At 38.0% G+C, this 16,200-nt stretch overlaps 1 protein-coding gene and 2 non-coding genes across 3 annotated transcripts; 1 reads left to right on the forward strand and 2 right to left on the reverse strand.

Annotated features, from left to right (window-relative positions):
* Positions 1-299, reverse strand: LOC148354043 (signal recognition particle RNA). Its single transcript, XR_015852597.1, has one exon.
* Positions 300-1,790: 1,491 nt separating this feature from the next.
* Positions 1,791-2,089, reverse strand: LOC148354044 (signal recognition particle RNA). The gene has a single exon (XR_015852604.1).
* A 4,086-nt stretch (positions 2,090-6,175) lies between these two features.
* Positions 6,176-15,144, forward strand: sgpl1 (sphingosine-1-phosphate lyase 1). Its single transcript, XM_088351415.1, has 14 exons — positions 6,176-6,343; positions 8,890-9,055; positions 9,248-9,315; positions 9,566-9,713; positions 9,791-9,870; positions 10,387-10,515; positions 10,617-10,705; positions 11,386-11,494; positions 11,575-11,673; positions 11,742-11,888; positions 13,100-13,338; positions 13,401-13,547; positions 13,618-13,738; positions 14,625-15,144. Exons 1-14 carry the CDS (start codon positions 6,332-6,334, stop codon positions 14,766-14,768), a joined length of 1,698 nt encoding a protein of 565 aa, XP_088207541.1. The 5' UTR covers positions 6,176-6,331; the 3' UTR covers positions 14,769-15,144.
* The last annotated feature ends 1,056 nt before the right edge of the window (positions 15,145-16,200 follow it).

Raw genomic sequence — 16,200 nt, forward strand, 5'->3', positions numbered from 1 at the left:
AAAAGACTGCGTCTCATTGTATCGCTCAGGCTGCACTGCAGCGTCTATTCACAGGCGCGATCCCGCTACTGGGCGGCACGGGGGCTTTGACCTGCTTCGTTTCCGACCTGGGCCGATGCACCCCTCCTTAGGCGACCTGCTGGTCCTGAGCTCCCTCGAGAGCACCATATCGATACCGAACTTAGCGCGGACGCCCGCTCTACATAGTCCGCTGCAGCTCAGAAGTCCTGAACTCAAACCATCCTCCAGCCTCAGCCTCCCGGGAACTTGGATTACAGGCGCGCGCCACCGCACCCGGCGAGAAGCTGCAAGACCAATAGTGCTTTTGATGTATGTTAACAAAGCCCAACTGATTTCAAAGAGCCCTTATGCCTTTTCAATTGCAGCCATCTGTGTTTATTTGACTTTTATGAGCCTTTTTTATTTTATTTCCGAAAGTCAGTAAAGCATAAAAATGGTGAAAGTAAGAAAAGGACCACTTTTAGTAGAGTCAAAACACCAACCAAAACCCCCCAAAAGATGAAAAAAGAAGAGTTTATTTGATCGCATCTAAGACATGTTTTTATTCATAAACAATTAACATCATGGATTATTCTCTGCCGCCATCTCCTGGCTTAAAATCATGATGACAGCGTCAATTGAGTCCCGCACCCCACCTTTCAGTTCATGTACTTATTTTTGCCAATTTTTCAAAACAATAATTCTGTATTGCCTAACGCGAACAAAAACCAGTGCCAAATGAGCACAGTGTAGCAGCAAGATGCCAGACAGACATTTCGACGACGACTTGGTACAAAGTCCGCCATGTATAATAAATACACATTTCTCGACCTGTGAATTTCTATACATTTTTAAGATGGGGTGTGTTGTTTGAGGTGTCCTTAAAAAGTTGAAAGTGAGATAAATTCCCTATTAAGTACAGTATGTGTAAACAATGCCCTACTGAGTTGAAAGAGCCCTTATGCGAGCCCATTGCGCCTATCTGCTTTTACTTTATTTTATCAGCCTTTTATTCAATTTCTGTTCGTCAGTAACACCTAAAATGGTGAAAGTAAGAAAAGGACCACTTTAAGTAGAAGAAGAATTTACTTTTATTGTCATTCTTTGTAACCATGCACACAGAACGAAATGTCGATACACCTGACCCGTACAGTTATACTGTAGCTGATAGGTCATGTACCTGTTTTTGCCAATTATTCAAACTAATGTGTTTATTTTTACTGAGTTAAGTTTTTTGCTACCACTTGGAGGCACTCGATATCACACACTGTCCCTTTAAATTCCGTAGCAATATGTCTGAATTTGTGTAGAATTCCTCCAAAATAAGATCCAGCTATCTTTTTCCAGCTCAGTCGGACTCGTTGATGTCATGCACTTTACGGACATTTTCAACATCTTACCTTATGTTTACTATTATGTGTACAGTAATGCTAATTGTAATCCACCCTGGTCAATCCTGGAAGGGGGATTACCACATGTGAGGTCCTTTCTCAAGGTTTCTCTTTTCTCCTCACACTGAGGTTTTTGAGTTTTCCTTGCCCGCATGCTGGTTTAAGATCAGGTAATTGTGTAATTTTGTAACTGTAATCCTGTGCAGTCCTTTGAGACATTTTTGTGATTAAGGGCTATATAAATAAATTTGACTTGACTTGACTTGACTCAAGAGTGTTTCCCCAGTAAGAGGCAGTATAAAGCAAATAATGATTTCAGTAGTCACAACAAATGGGTTTTGGGAATTATTATGATAATGAGTTTGTTTTCGTGTCTTTTTGAAGAAATAAAACAAAATAAAAAGACTGTGTCTCGTTATATCGCACAGGCTGCACTGCAGCGTCTATTCACAGGCGCGAACCCGCTACTGGGCGGCACGGGGGCTTTGACCTGCTTCGTTTCCGACCTGGGCCGATGCACCCCTCCTTAGGCGACCTGCTGGTCCCGAGCTCCCCCGGGAGCACCATATCGATACCGAACTTAGCGCGGACGCCCGCTCTACATAGTCCGCTGCAGCTCAGAAGTCCTGAACTCAAACCATCCTCCAGCCTCAGCCTCCCGGGAACTTGGATTACAGGCGCGCGCCACTGCACCCGGCGAGATGCTGCAAGACCAATAGTGAATTTGTTGTAAAAACCCTCTGACGTCACAGCTCAAAATTACCTTGATACTTCAAGTACTTTATTTAAAAAGCAACAAAGGGTGTTCCATTAAAGGGACAGTGTGTATTTTGAGCGGTAAAAAACGTCTTTTCTCAAACTTATTAAATGAAAACAATGTTTAGTTTAAACCAGCAATAGTAGAATATATTCACATTTTTTAAAACAAAACGACTTCAAGTAATAGTAAATGAATGAATGAATGAATAAATCAATCAATCAATTAATAATTAATTAGCCTTTATCATACCTGTCAACCTGTACGTTTTTGCCGTACAAAGTACGTTTATTATGCATTTTAAGACGTGTACGACGTACAAGAAAATCTGTACGGAAAAACGCAAATTTACCAATTATGGGTACCATCCGTTATACGAATATCACGAAACAGCAAATCAATCAAGTCAAACGAGTTCGCCGCTATCTCTGTATCGTTTTGTTTCGTTTTGTTTCGTTGCAAACGAAGTGAGCGGTTTGATGCTACTGTGCGCATGCGTCTGCAGCCTCGGATTTCATGTGGTAGTTATGTAGTGAAAGGAAGTCCGTCTCTTTTTAGAAAACCGTTTTTTTTTGGCTCAACTCATTAAAGAGAGCCGGCTCTCAACCGGCTCACTTGCTTTGATGCATTCTATTACGAATTATTATGTTGTATAAAGAAGTTAAGAAAAAAGGAAGTATAAGAGGAGAAAATAAAAAAAGACAGGTTTGTGATTATCCCTTTAATCAGTATAGTACCAACAATAATTTAATGCAGAAAATGAATTAATATTTTCAATAAGAAAATGTATTATTCTACTTAATTATATGTGTATGTATTTTTTTCTTCTACGGTGAACGTCCAAGCTACTTAATTTTTGAACCTTTTTTATAATAAACCTCATTCATGTTGAGCAACTCAGTATCTCACAACAAAATGTTAATTGACAATATATATGATATAACAAAACACATGTACAATATAACATGTTAAACTACATAAATAAACACGTTTGAAAAAAAATATGGTGTAAGATTATTTTGTATTTTCTAAGGGAAAATACAACATTTTGTAAGGCCATGGAGCCGTGGAGGTTGACAGGTATGCTTTATTGTCATTATACGGAATTGTAGGGCTTCTCCTTTTCGTAAAAGTAAATCACATGCCGCAAAATGTCAATGCTTAGGTCAGGCTCATCTGTGAAGAAGGGATGGCGCTTTCCACCAAAAATCAACAGCGAACAGATGATGAAGGTGCTGTGTCGTAGTCAGCTTAGGAGGTTTCTCCCTCTACTGGTAACTATGGAAACCAGCATGCCCGTTCCTTTTAACTGGCCTTGAGAGGAATGGGCGCCGCCAGACTGTACTTGCCCAAGACACACTAAGGGAGTGGCGCCCGGACGACCCTGGTGGTTAAGGGATCCGTGAACTGAAGGGCACCAGTAGTGGCTTTGGCTGTATATCTTGAGATGTAGTTCCATGTTGGTGGCTTGCTTGTTGAGGAGTTTAAATGTTTGTGCACTTACCTAAGCAACATATTGATAAACAGTACTACATATGTGTAATATATTGATAAAACACTTACACAAATGTGTGAGTATAGATAGTTCCTAATCAGATGAACAACATCCTGGCAATCCAAGTTATTGCGGCCATGCTGGATGGGTGTAAATTTGCCTCATTATGACAGTATTGTGATTAATGTTTAAATCATTGCAATCAAAGCTTTAGTTTGGCTATCATTAAACGTTCTGGGTTAGTTGGCTAGAGAAAAGTGTGTGGTGTGGGGTAGAGTTCAGATAAGGCCATCTCTGGGACTCATTTCAGCCGGCAAAAAAGGTCGCAACGCTGATCGCCAAGCACTGCAAACCTTTCCCAGAGGGTGAATTTAAAAAAGGCTGTTCAAAGAATGCTAGCCTCACACATTTTCAGCTTACCAAAAGGTTTGGACACCCCTGCGTTACAACATCAAACAGCGTCTGGTGGACCCATCCAATATGGCTGAGTGTTTACATTCTTTGTTGCGCATGACATCACCCAAAAACTATCCATATTAAATGCTCTTGAGATTTTCATGGCTGTTGTTTACTTTTTTTCAGAACTTTTTATTCCTCACACACAATTCAACAAAGAGTTTAGTCACCAACCATACAACAAAACAAACAAAAATATATACAACTGGCATTCTCATAAAAAAAATAATAAACAACAACAAACGAAAATGATAATAAAATAAATAAAATATAAAGGAAGGGTGTGTATGTAAGGGAAATTGTAGTATGATTATAGTTGAACGTGCTTTTGTATGATTTTATCCTCTAAAGTACCGTAATGAAGCCCAAGATTATGTCCAGGTGCTGTTTTATTCTTGCAACAATTGTATCCTCTTGGGGCTCGCTAACAATTACTCAAGATGGCCTTCACTTTAGTGCCGGGAAGTCTGGTCACGAGTTTACCTCCCTTTTCTACCTTCTTGACTTCAAAGTGACGCGTTGTACCTTTTGTGTTACAAAGTTTCACTTTTCTTATTGCTTATTTATAATGCTCGCACGGCATATCGCAACCAGCATTATTCGCTTTATTTAAACATGTGAATTCTGTCTAAACCAATTAGACTCGTTTCATGTGTTCATGTGACCTCGTTTGCGCCAATCAGATATTTTGTTTTATGCCTGTGTAGCCATTGGGTGGGTGTGATTCCTCTCTGAGCTGATCTTGGAAGCAGATCTAGCAGAAAGCTCAGGTGGGATAAAAGGGCTATCAAAAACATAATCTACGACTCAGAGTGTGTTATTTTCTTTATTCTTTCACAAGTTTTGATCTTGACAGTTTAGACATCAAGTAGAAATTGTGTAATAGGCTTTTATCCTTTCCCAAATTAATGTACTTTCAATTGAAATCCTGCATTGCTTTTTTTCCAAACAATGTACATTTTCTTTAATTTGTCTCTCCATTGTTTTATGTCAGGAGGTTGTGGTTTCAACCAGGAAACGGAGATCACTTCCTTTGCTACCAGAAGCATAACAACATCTAGGGCGGCAGTAGCTCAGGAGGTAGAGCGCTCGTCTTGGGATCAAGAGATCACCGTTCGAATCCCGGCTCCTCCGTGTTACATGTCGAAGTGTCCTTGGGTTAGACACTGAACCCCTAATGCCCCCAATAAGCAGGATGGCGCCTTCCTATTGGTGTGTGTGTGAGTGTGTGTGAATGGTTAAATGTGAAGCACATTGAAAATTTTATGTTGGGAAGTCATTGACTTGAAAAGCGCTATATAAATGCAGATCATTTCATTTCATATCATAACCGTTAGTACATAGTTATATTGACCATTCAATAACTGTTTTGGCAAAATTCCTAATACATAGGTCACTGGATCCAACCGCAACTCCCAACAGATAATGATTTTATTTCTGTCTGAATACTTCTCCAGAAATTTAATATAATCCCAGAAAATATGCGTGAAATCCCCCACCCTCCCACAGTTCCGCCAACACAAATTGTATGTACTGTATTCTTAAATTTTGAAGGTGTTTAGAAGTAGCACAATTTTACTTTCCATTCAAACTCACTCCATGTCGGACTTCTGGTTAGTTTGTGTCCCTCTTTTCAGTTTTCCCCCTAACCGTCATCTTTTATCTCTACATTAGCTTTCAGTTTTAATTTTCCTTGTCCTCCATCACGTAAGGGCAACATTACCTGTGGTGTGCCTTGGGCAAGTACATCCTGGTGGCGCCCATCTCTCCAGGCTAAATACAAATTTGTCGACCAACGGGTATTTTTTTTTTTGTTGTTAAATGCACAATTATATAATAATCTATGATTTTTTTCTGTTTTATCAACTCAATATTTTTTTTAATAAAGGAAGATTTGTTTAGCACTAGAGGAGAGAAATAATACACACTTCCTTTAATACAGTTATTAAAACAACACTACGCAACACTAACACTAGATTTACAAACAGTATGGAAGCAAATTTGTCGCAGTGTAGGCTTAACCAGACCTTTGTCACATCTGCACATGCGCTTAGTCTGAGCATGCGCAGTGCGTCGCTAACTTTCTGAATCTCTAGTTAGCTTGCAGCTGTGTTGAGTAGTAGTAGCATGTATTGTGGATGAAAGCGAAGACCTCAAGCAGGCGCTTGGAGGTGACTTTCTTTCGTTTCGGATAAAACAACAAGTTTGTCGAACATAAACCGTCTTGTCAACATGGATTACTGGGTAAGTTATACAATTTACCCCGTTGTTCATGTATATTTCCGACATAGTCGCACTGAGAACACTGACAAATGATAAAATACGGTACAGAGCTCATATTTGCGTATCACTCTTGACGTCATAGCACGGTATGGTTTGTTTTTCTTATAGGGATGCTTTAAAATCACATTTCCTTTTTTTCTTCTCATAAGTTGAGGAGTTAAAGTAGTAGGGTTCGATTGATGGCGAGTTGCGAAACTGTTTACATGAGCACCTCGGTTTAACTGTTGCCATGCTGGAGACAATAAGGCAACAACAGGAAGAACCGGTGGATCCAAATTAAATTACAGTACTGTTCAATGTATCTGAATTTACGCCAACAAAACACATTTAAAAAGAAAGAAAGAAAAGCTCTAACACGACAACAATCGTTTATTGTGGCCGTATAAAATTAGAGTTCCGGTTCAACCTGCAGGAAGCTGTAAACAAAGCTTTAAGTCCGCAAGAGAGATGTTGGGTGTCAAAGGAGGACAATGAACTCATTACAGACACAAGTTCTGTACAGTAAGAGAAAACATTAAAGGAACCTCACTGGCACAGAGCTGCATGGACACTTCAAAGCCATCAGTGTATTAACTAAAATCCATTCTTTTATGAGACAAGCAACCTGTTTCTCATTTGAATCATTTGTGTACTACTTTGTGTGATTTCTAACTTTTCAGAACTTCACTAACATCCAGTATGTTTCCACAAGAACACAGACCTCTATTTTAGACAACAAAAAGCATCTGCATTGTTTAGTGAGAGGCATAGTAATAAGATTAAATTCAAGTCATGTTTATTTGTATAGCCCTCAATCACAAAGAGTCTCAAAGGGCTGCACAGACCACGGATTATTGCAAACCACAGACTATTCACCACCACCTGATCTAAAACCTACATGAGGGAAAATAATACACAGTTACACAGATATTGTCAACATAAAATATAGGTTATTCATATGCTATAGAATAGAAGTGTGTTTTAAGCTTGGATTAAAACATTTACACTGAGGTTGCAGATCGAATCTCAGGGGGAAGAGCATTCCACAGCACCGGGGCCCGAATGGAGAACGCTCTCGAACCTGCGGATCTCTTCTTGGCTCTTGGGATCAAACTTAATTCTTGGATAAAGTTTTTAAGTGGTTCGATTTGAATAGTTGACTCATTTTTAACGGCGCACAGCACACTTGCATAACAAGCGGACTACGAATGAATGAACATTTTAAATCTGAAATTATTTAAAATTGTTGCATGCATGTAATGCTGTATATCAATGTTAATTGATCTTAAAAATGGTAAAAAAAATCACTTTTATCTTATAAAATACAAATTATTTATTGACTTAACAATGGCATACTGAAAAACTAAATACTTTAGCAATCACTGATTCGGTTCTATTTAAAATAATTTATTTGGTTAGAACTGAGCCACATAGACTTTTGAGTGAGGCACCTGCTTTTTGGGTGGGTGGAATAAGACTGATAATAGGTTCAAGTGGAAAGTTGCCTTTTGAACTTTTTGGAGATATGATTTAATCTCTTGTTTTATGACAGAGGAAGAGCTCTGACTTGGATCTGATTGGCCATACTGAGTAGGTGGTGGGCGAATATTTAGAAATAAATTGGACTGGGCCTTTTCCTTTTAAGGCCAGACAAAATTCCAACATCAAATGTATCATTACGATTGGTTTTAGGTTTACAAGAACACAAAAATGAATTAGTAAGCTGTTTGTTTTGTTGTTTTAACAGGGGTATCGGTTAACATCTCATCTATCACATGGCAACACATTTAACTTGCCAAACCTGTTTATTAGAGAGAAGATTCAACTTTGAAAAAGATTTTACCACACAAACCGTTTAAGTTGCGGAATTATGAAATGTTCCCGCTGTTTGTTACTTAAGATGTTATCTTTTTGAACCTTAAGCTTTCCTCTATCAGTTTGTAGTTTCGTTATACATCCACCCTATCAAGCCTAGGTTGTCATAAAATTCCAACAGATTAGTACAAATGAAAGCATAAAAAAATCTCACATTAGTGTCCATTTTACTGTCGTTCACAAACATCACACATTTAGGACTGCAGTAAATATCAACATTTAGGGTAGTTTTAGGGGTTTGATGGTAGATAGCTGAACTCTGCCAATTGCCAGCCGTCTTTGTGTTCTACTCGATTAGAAATGCAACTGCTGGGAGGAGTCTATAGTGATTGAAGTTGAGTCAGCTCAAATATTAGCTCACTTTTTGTTGGAGAAAGACGAGTACAGAAGAGCTTAGGCCGTTTGCCCTCAGAAAATTGCTGACTCCGCTTGTGTGAGTAGAAAGTGGATCTCTATTGAACAACAATGTCTACAGATGTAAGTACATCAGCAGGCTTTACATCAATTCATGTTCATGGGGGTATGTGTTGCATGTGTGAGTGGACGTCTGTGTACATTATAAAGGACCGTTTTTTTTTTTATGAACTAAATTCTGTAAAGAATAAAAAAACTCTGAAATGAAAATATGAACGTGTGTGTATGTTCTAATCCAGAGTGCCCTGGAGGTATACAAAGAGGTTGTTCTCATCTACCTCGAAGAGGTTCGGCTGCAGGTGAACACACATTGCAAGGACCTTGAGGCATGGCAGATCATTGGAGTGACACTTGTTGGCACGCTAGGAGCTGTATGGCTTAAAGGATTCCTCTTCCAACAAGAAAGTGAGAACAAAAGTGATGTCTAAAAAAACAAAAAAAACAGTTTTACTTCAATGGAGATTTCAAAGTTCTGTTAATTTTTTTCTTCTTACAGTAGCATGTGACCCTGTGTCATAACTATGTCTGTGAACATCAGTGGCTGATGATGTGCCTCAATTTCACCCAAGTTCCTTGTCTTGGTCTGTTTGGTTTTAGGTCTCTTTTCCAGAATGAAGAAGCATTTTTTTCGACTCATCAGAAAATTACCCTTTGTCGGCGCATCGGTAGGTGCAATGACTGATTATTACCTCTGCATCTCCTATGAGTCGTGTCTGATGACTAAGTGTTAAGAGGAAGACCTTTGCCACAGTTTGCATTATGCATTGGAGCGTTCAACAACATCTTAGTTCTGCCATCTTACAAGTTGGCAATAAGATTTGACGGCACACATCATATTGCATTCAGTCTAAAAAGGCTGTTTGAGTGATTTTCTTTTTCTTTCATGATTCCAAAGCAATTCTGTTATCATGATAGGTCCAAAGCCAAATGGACAAAGCTTTAGATGACATGTCTGCCAGTCTGTGTACTCTCAAGAATGGCATGAGCTACACTAAGAAGCTGCCTTCAAAAGGTCTTTCACACAGCCAAGTGCTGGACAAAATCGGGGAATACCAAACTCTGAGTAAGTAACTGAATTAATCACAATATCTGAAGTTTCAATCAAACTGACATTTGTTCTGATGAAATGTGTTGTTACAGATGAGGTGCAGTGGCAGCAAGGCTGTGTATCAGGTGCTGTCTATTGGGGTGATGAAACACTCACTAAACTCCTGGTAAAGGTATGTGTCACGGTAAAAATCTTAGCCTAATCCTCCTGTAACTTGAGGAATCACAAATTGATTTTGCCACAAGCATCAAACCATATCTCACATCCAACACAATCAATTGACATGACCTGTAAAACTTGAATAACTGTTCGTCATTGTTTGGATTAATTTATTTTAAAATCAACTGTAGCCAAAAGGTAGAATCCAGGTCAGCTATTGCTAATTTTCGTAATGCATATCATTATACAAGCTGCATGCTTCTTACGCTTGCATTCCTTTTTGATTTCTTTATGGAGATTGGTAGGTTCTTGGGTAAAGTACTGCCACCCTCTGGCCGTATTCCCCCACCACCAATTCAGTCCATAAAGTTGTGCAACAGGGATTATTTAATCTATTTTAAAACAATACACTTGTGTAAAATTATGCCAATAATATGAACAATGTGTTGTGTATATTTAAAGAAATCAGGTTGATTTTTTTTTTCTCTCAATGGATCTTTTTTTTTTTTTTTTTAATGTTCTTTTTAAGGTGTATGGTGATTTTGCATGGAGCAACCCTCTACATCCAGACATTTTTCCCAGTGTAAGAAAAATGGAGGCAGAAGTAGTCAGAATGGCGTGTACACTTTTCCATGGTGGACCCAATACGTGTGGCACAGTAAGCTCTATCCTTTTTGTTTAAATCTTGATTCAGAGCTTTACAAGGATTGAAACAAAGTAGGTCTTTAATATATTACGTACACTGGTGTTTTTGTTCAGGTGACCTCAGGGGGAACTGAAAGCATACTGATGGCCTGCAAGGCATACAGAGACATGGCATATGAACGAGGTGTCAAATACCCAGAAATGTGAGAATTCCTTTTATTTATTTCTATCTTTTTTATATGAATAACATTTGAATTAATGTTAATTCACTGTGTTTGTAGTAAGGTGCTTGAGTTATAAGGCTGATCATTCTAAACATGGAAGTGGAATTGAGTTCCAATTAAATTGCATTAAAATAAAAACTAAAAAAGAATATCTTTTTAGCCAAGGAGCACAATATTTAAATAAAACCATAAAGTGTATCCAATGCGATCTTCTGACAGCAAGTATTGTTATATTCCTCGTTTCTGTTATATTCCTCGTTTTCCCCCCCAATTTAATAATGTTTGGAGTCAACAAGTTACGTAATGACATTTTAATTGCACTCCACAGTATCAAACATTGAGTATATATACATTTTCAACAAATCCAAAAATTATTGTATGAATGAAATTTCACTAATACGTACTACATATTCTATACAATGTATAGTGTAAATATTAAAAAATTGGATTTTTCCCAGATGTTTATAAGGACTGTTTTCTCAAGTTGTCTTTCACTTCAATCACTGAAATAAGCCTTGTGAGAATATTTTGTTTGATAATACTTTCATAAATGTTATTACAGTTCATCAATAAATCTGAGAGTCACAATATTTAATATTTGTGGTTTGAAAGCTTATTTTGTTGCAATTTCTTTGTTTTTCTTTGTCATTTTTTTTAAGCTTGGCGCCGTTGAGCATCCATGCAGCCTTTAACAAAGCAGCACATTACTTTGGGATGAAGCTCGTTCATGTTCCCCTCAATATGAAAACAATGCAGGTTGATGTAAAGGTAAGAAAGCAATCACTTAAAAAAAGACTTATCTTGAGAAATTGTTATTCCATCTTGTTTCTTCTGCTTCAATTTTCAAGGCCATGAAGGCAGCCATCAACAAGAATACCGCCATGCTTGCTTGCTCAGCACCCCAGTTTCCACACGGGGTGATTGACCCAATAACGGAGGTTGCCAAGGTAAGAAGCATTTAGTTACTTTGATATTGAAAATTAGCACATATCATGCTAACTAACCAAATTTGCAGCTGGCCGAGCGCTACCAACTACCGTTGCATGTGGACGCCTGCCTGGGCGGTTTTCTGATCGTCTTCATGGCCAAAGCGGGTTACGCCCTCGCGCCGTTCGACTTCAGGGTTAAAGGTGTTACCAGCATCTCTGCAGACACTCACAAGGTGAGGAGGTGTAGCTCTATTGATTCATCTAAACAATAGTTCTCATTTGGGCTTGCTAATGTTATGGTGACATTCATAACACGACATATCCTTCAAAGCATTACTTCACATATGTACCATTGACGTGTGGTGAGGTTTGTGTCTGGTGAGACAGTCAGATTTACGAATAAATTAACCTATACTTCGTTCATCATTTGATTGGTAGAGCAAGAAAGCAATATATAATCTGTAGCATACGAAAAAAAAATTCTTACATTAACTTATCAATAAACTCCTTGTGCTGCTCCTTTTGACTAAAAACATTAATAGAAAGAATAAACCTCTATTATGCTGTCAGTTAGCTAATACTCTCACTAATTCTATATTTTCGGACAGAGGTGTGCGTCAAATTACAATCTTAGATCTCACTATTGTGTTTTGCCATGAGTCGAGAGAGTAGTCTGCCTCACTCTGCAGATGCTCAACTCAGTGATACTCTACATACTAATCGTATTATTATAATTTATATTATAATATGACTATTTGGCTATTTTAATAAAGAAAATGCCCCCAAATTGATACTGAATAAGAAGTAACTTAATAAATATAACAATGTAATCTATTTCAATTTTAGATTTCCATGATGACAGGTGAGAACGTGCCTCACCTGCCTCCCCTTTACTGCACGTCACTGATACATGTATACATAAATACCCTATGTTTTATTCTGTAGTGGATACATGTTTTCATTTTTTTATATTGTTAAAGAATAGAGTTCATCTGAAAACCTTCAAAATCCTTGGACATTTATTATCTGTTTTTTGTCTACACAGAAGCACAGCTAATGAATATATTAACTCTGGTCAATGTTCTATTTTATTGACTGTAAAGTCAAAGAAGTAGGTGACTCAAATAAATCTTGTTATATGGTGATGGCATTGTATTATAATAAAAGATCCTTGCATTGACTTTGGATGTGTTGAATAATTGTTGATTTATTCACCCTTGTGGATGTTTTTTTTCAATTGCGTATCAACGTAAAGTGTTAAATGACAACAAAACTTCTTAAATTCTGTTAAAATACAAAACTATTTTGTATGCATTTCCAAATGTCTAGTATTGTGCCAGCATGTTAACTATAGTGTGCACAATATAAGATGTATTTTCTGCTTATCTGTTAGTGTTTTACTGTATGAATGAACACAGATCCCTTGTTTTATGCTCAATTCCAGTATGGATACGCCCCCAAAGGTTCCTCTGTGATTCTCTACAGTGATAAAAAGTACCGTCACTATCAGTACTTTGTTGCTCCGGACTGGCAAGGCGGAATCTACGCCTCGCCCTCCATCGCGGGCTCAAGGCCTGGAGGAATTGTGGCCGCCTGCTGGGCCACCATGATGCATATGGGAGAGAATGGCTATGTGGACACCACTCGCAAGATCATCGCTGTAGCGCGCAAAATCAAAGCAGAGTAAGAGACTCTCAGTTGTGGATGTGTATTTAAAATTGCTCATTTTGTTTTCTAATTTTCAGAGTTCGAAAAATCAAAGGTGTATTCATTTTCGGGGACCCTGAAGTTTCCGTGGTGGCGCTCGGTTCAAACGATTTCGATATATTCCGTCTTTCTAATGCACTGACGACAAAAGGCTGGAATCTGAACACGCTTCAGTATCCTTCCAGGTAAACAGAATTCAGTTAACAGCACATTTAATGTGTTGTGGATTCTTGTGACTGTCTTGTGTTTTTCCAGTATCCACATATGTTGCACAGTCCTGCACACCCAGGCGGGTGTTGTAGAGCGGTTTGTTGGTGATGTCAGGGAACAGGTTGGCGTTATTTTGAAGAATCCCAAAGAGAAAACTACTGGAATGGTAAGAGAGAGGATGCTTGTAACTCACTTGTGGAATGCATTCTACAGTTTTCACACTTAGTCATGATTATATACTAAGGCGTTGAAGTATGTATAGTGGTCGTTTAATTTTAAGGGTTTGTTATGACGATAATTTATTTACTTAAGAGGTTTAACAGACTCACGCCCCCTAAAAACTATCAGCCAGAAATTGCTTTGTTTGCTTTTCCTTCATTGGAACGTATAATTAGTGTCATCAGATTCTGTCAGCTATACATTTTTTTCTCAATACTGAATGAGGATACGTTTTTTTTAAACTTTATTTTTGTAGTTAAAAGTTTGGCGCATCATTTAAGGTGCCCTTAAAAAAAGTTAAGAGTTAAATATGTTCCCTATTTAAAAGAGCCATTGTGCTTTTCTCCCCACCGCGCCTATCAGCTTTTGTTGTACTTTTAGCAAAGCTTTTGGGTGCGGAACACATTAAGGTAGGAGAATTGAGAATTGGGGGAAGTGGTATAGAGTGACATCCGGTTCGTCCCCGTGTTTTTTTTTTCCTTTTTTAGTGTAGCATTAAAATGGCGAACATAAGAAGAGGCCTCCTTCAAGTACAGTCCAAACACCACCCAAACCAAAGAAGGATGAAAAAAAAAGTGTATTTGTGCGCATCTAACAAATGCAAGTACTTGCATGCGCATCATGATAGGTTTGACAAAGGCTGCAATGATGACCTAAACTGAAGGTGGCAGTTAGCTTCAGTTTTTTTATGATAAGATTGTTATTGTTGTCTCTTTTAAGAATAAATCTCAATTAAAGGAAATTTGACACAAGTTGGAATAAATTTTGATATAAAAGTGGAAATAGTATTCAACTGAAATTAGCATGCTGACATGCTCCTGATTTCTTCCAAGGGAGCCATCTATGGCATGGCCCAGTCCATTCCAGACAGGTCCATGGTAACGGACATCTCGCGAGGTTTTCTGGACTGTCTTTACAGCACGGATGTGTCCAAGTCCAGCATCAACCACATGAATGGTAACGGTAAAGCCCACTGAAAAAAAACGGATCAGGGTTGTCCTGAACACGCCGCACAGGGAAAAGTTGCTACGAGTTCACGGCTGAATGTTTGCCTTATCCTGCGTCATTACACAGGAAAATTCCTACAAAGGTTTTGAAAGCACAAGATGTCCAAGTTTCAATTTGGGAATGTGATTGTGTCATTTGATTTATTGTATTGTTAAATCTGCATAGCAAATCAGGAACATTTCAGTTAGCTGATGACTTGGCAAAAAGTAACACTGAGAGCATTTTTGTGCCCTTTTTAGTACTTTTGAAAAAGAATCAAACAGCATACGACCAACTGCATTTATCATGACAATTGTAATAGCACTGCAGAAACCAGCAACCTGGGTCGGTGCAAATCCAGAACCACATAATTGTACCACTTGGTCACCCTGTATGCTTACATGCTCATTTAATAGCACTCATTTACACTTGCAGTCTGAATCAAATGCGTGAGTGTTTTATACATCCCATTATGTCAACCAAATCCTTGAAGTTCATCAGCTAGTACAACACAAATTTTAACAGCTGTATCAGTTATCTTGTGTATTTGATAACAAAGCGTTGCTAACAATGTGAGTGTGCTCAGCTGCATGACTTCAGTCTTTTGACAATTGTTTCCTAATTCCATCTACCTCACTTCATACTTTGAGTGGAGATATAAAAAGCAACTGCTTGCTTTTGTTTTAAAAATTTGTTCCTGTTTAACTTTTAACACTGTCATAATTTCTGGGTTGTCTTTTAATTGTTAAAAAAAACAAAAAAAATTTGAGTCTATTGCTAAGACAACCCCTGCACTCAAAGGACCATGTTTTATAATTATTTCTTTTTGTGCAATAACTTGGTATTTTATGAATTGATACAATTGTAGTGATGTTGATCGATAGTTTATCAGGCCAGTGTCTGTTGTTATTCCAAATGTTGAATAGATTATCTTTACGTGCCTGAGATGTTCCCTATCAGGGTTAATTCAGATAGTGCCTGCTTACAAAAGGGCAACAATATCCCCAAACTGATAACGCCTAGTTTCATGGATAAAAAAGTTGCACAAGTTTAAAAAAAAAAAGCGCTTTATAGGTGACTTACTGTAAATGTTGTAGTTTAAATTGATGTTTTGTAATCATGTAGCAATAACACTTGTTCACCTCTGTGCCTAAAGAGGTTTCTGGTCGTACCACTTTTATAGCTTCACCCTCAGGAACTCGATGTTTTAGATCTCAGCAAGGTCCATTGCATGGAGTAAATACATTGGTTTCACAACTTTCTCTTCAGTGAGAAGGCCAGACGAAATTTAAGCCCTGTTGTTTATGTGCTTGTGATATTCATCCAAGTCACATTCATTAACTCTCGTGGTTTCTACAATTATAGATTTAAGCAACAGGAATGATGAGCAGTGTAATGTTTAGATATATTCAGATGGAATCT

Source organism: Urocampus carinirostris, chromosome 13 (assembly GCF_059441175.1).
Source record: "Urocampus carinirostris isolate Australia breed hairy pipefish chromosome 13, RoL_Ucar_1.0, whole genome shotgun sequence".
Lineage (NCBI taxonomy): Eukaryota > Metazoa > Chordata > Actinopteri > Syngnathiformes > Syngnathidae > Urocampus > Urocampus carinirostris.

Excerpts from the sequence above, each read along its gene's own strand:
- sgpl1 (XM_088351415.1), top strand. Across the intron at positions 11,889-13,099 it reads TCTCTGCAGACACTCACAAG|TATGGATACGCCCCCAAAGG; the intron begins GTGAGGAGGTGT and ends GCTCAATTCCAG. Across the intron at positions 13,548-13,617 it reads ACGCTTCAGTATCCTTCCAG|TATCCACATATGTTGCACAG; the intron begins GTAAACAGAATT and ends GTGTTTTTCCAG.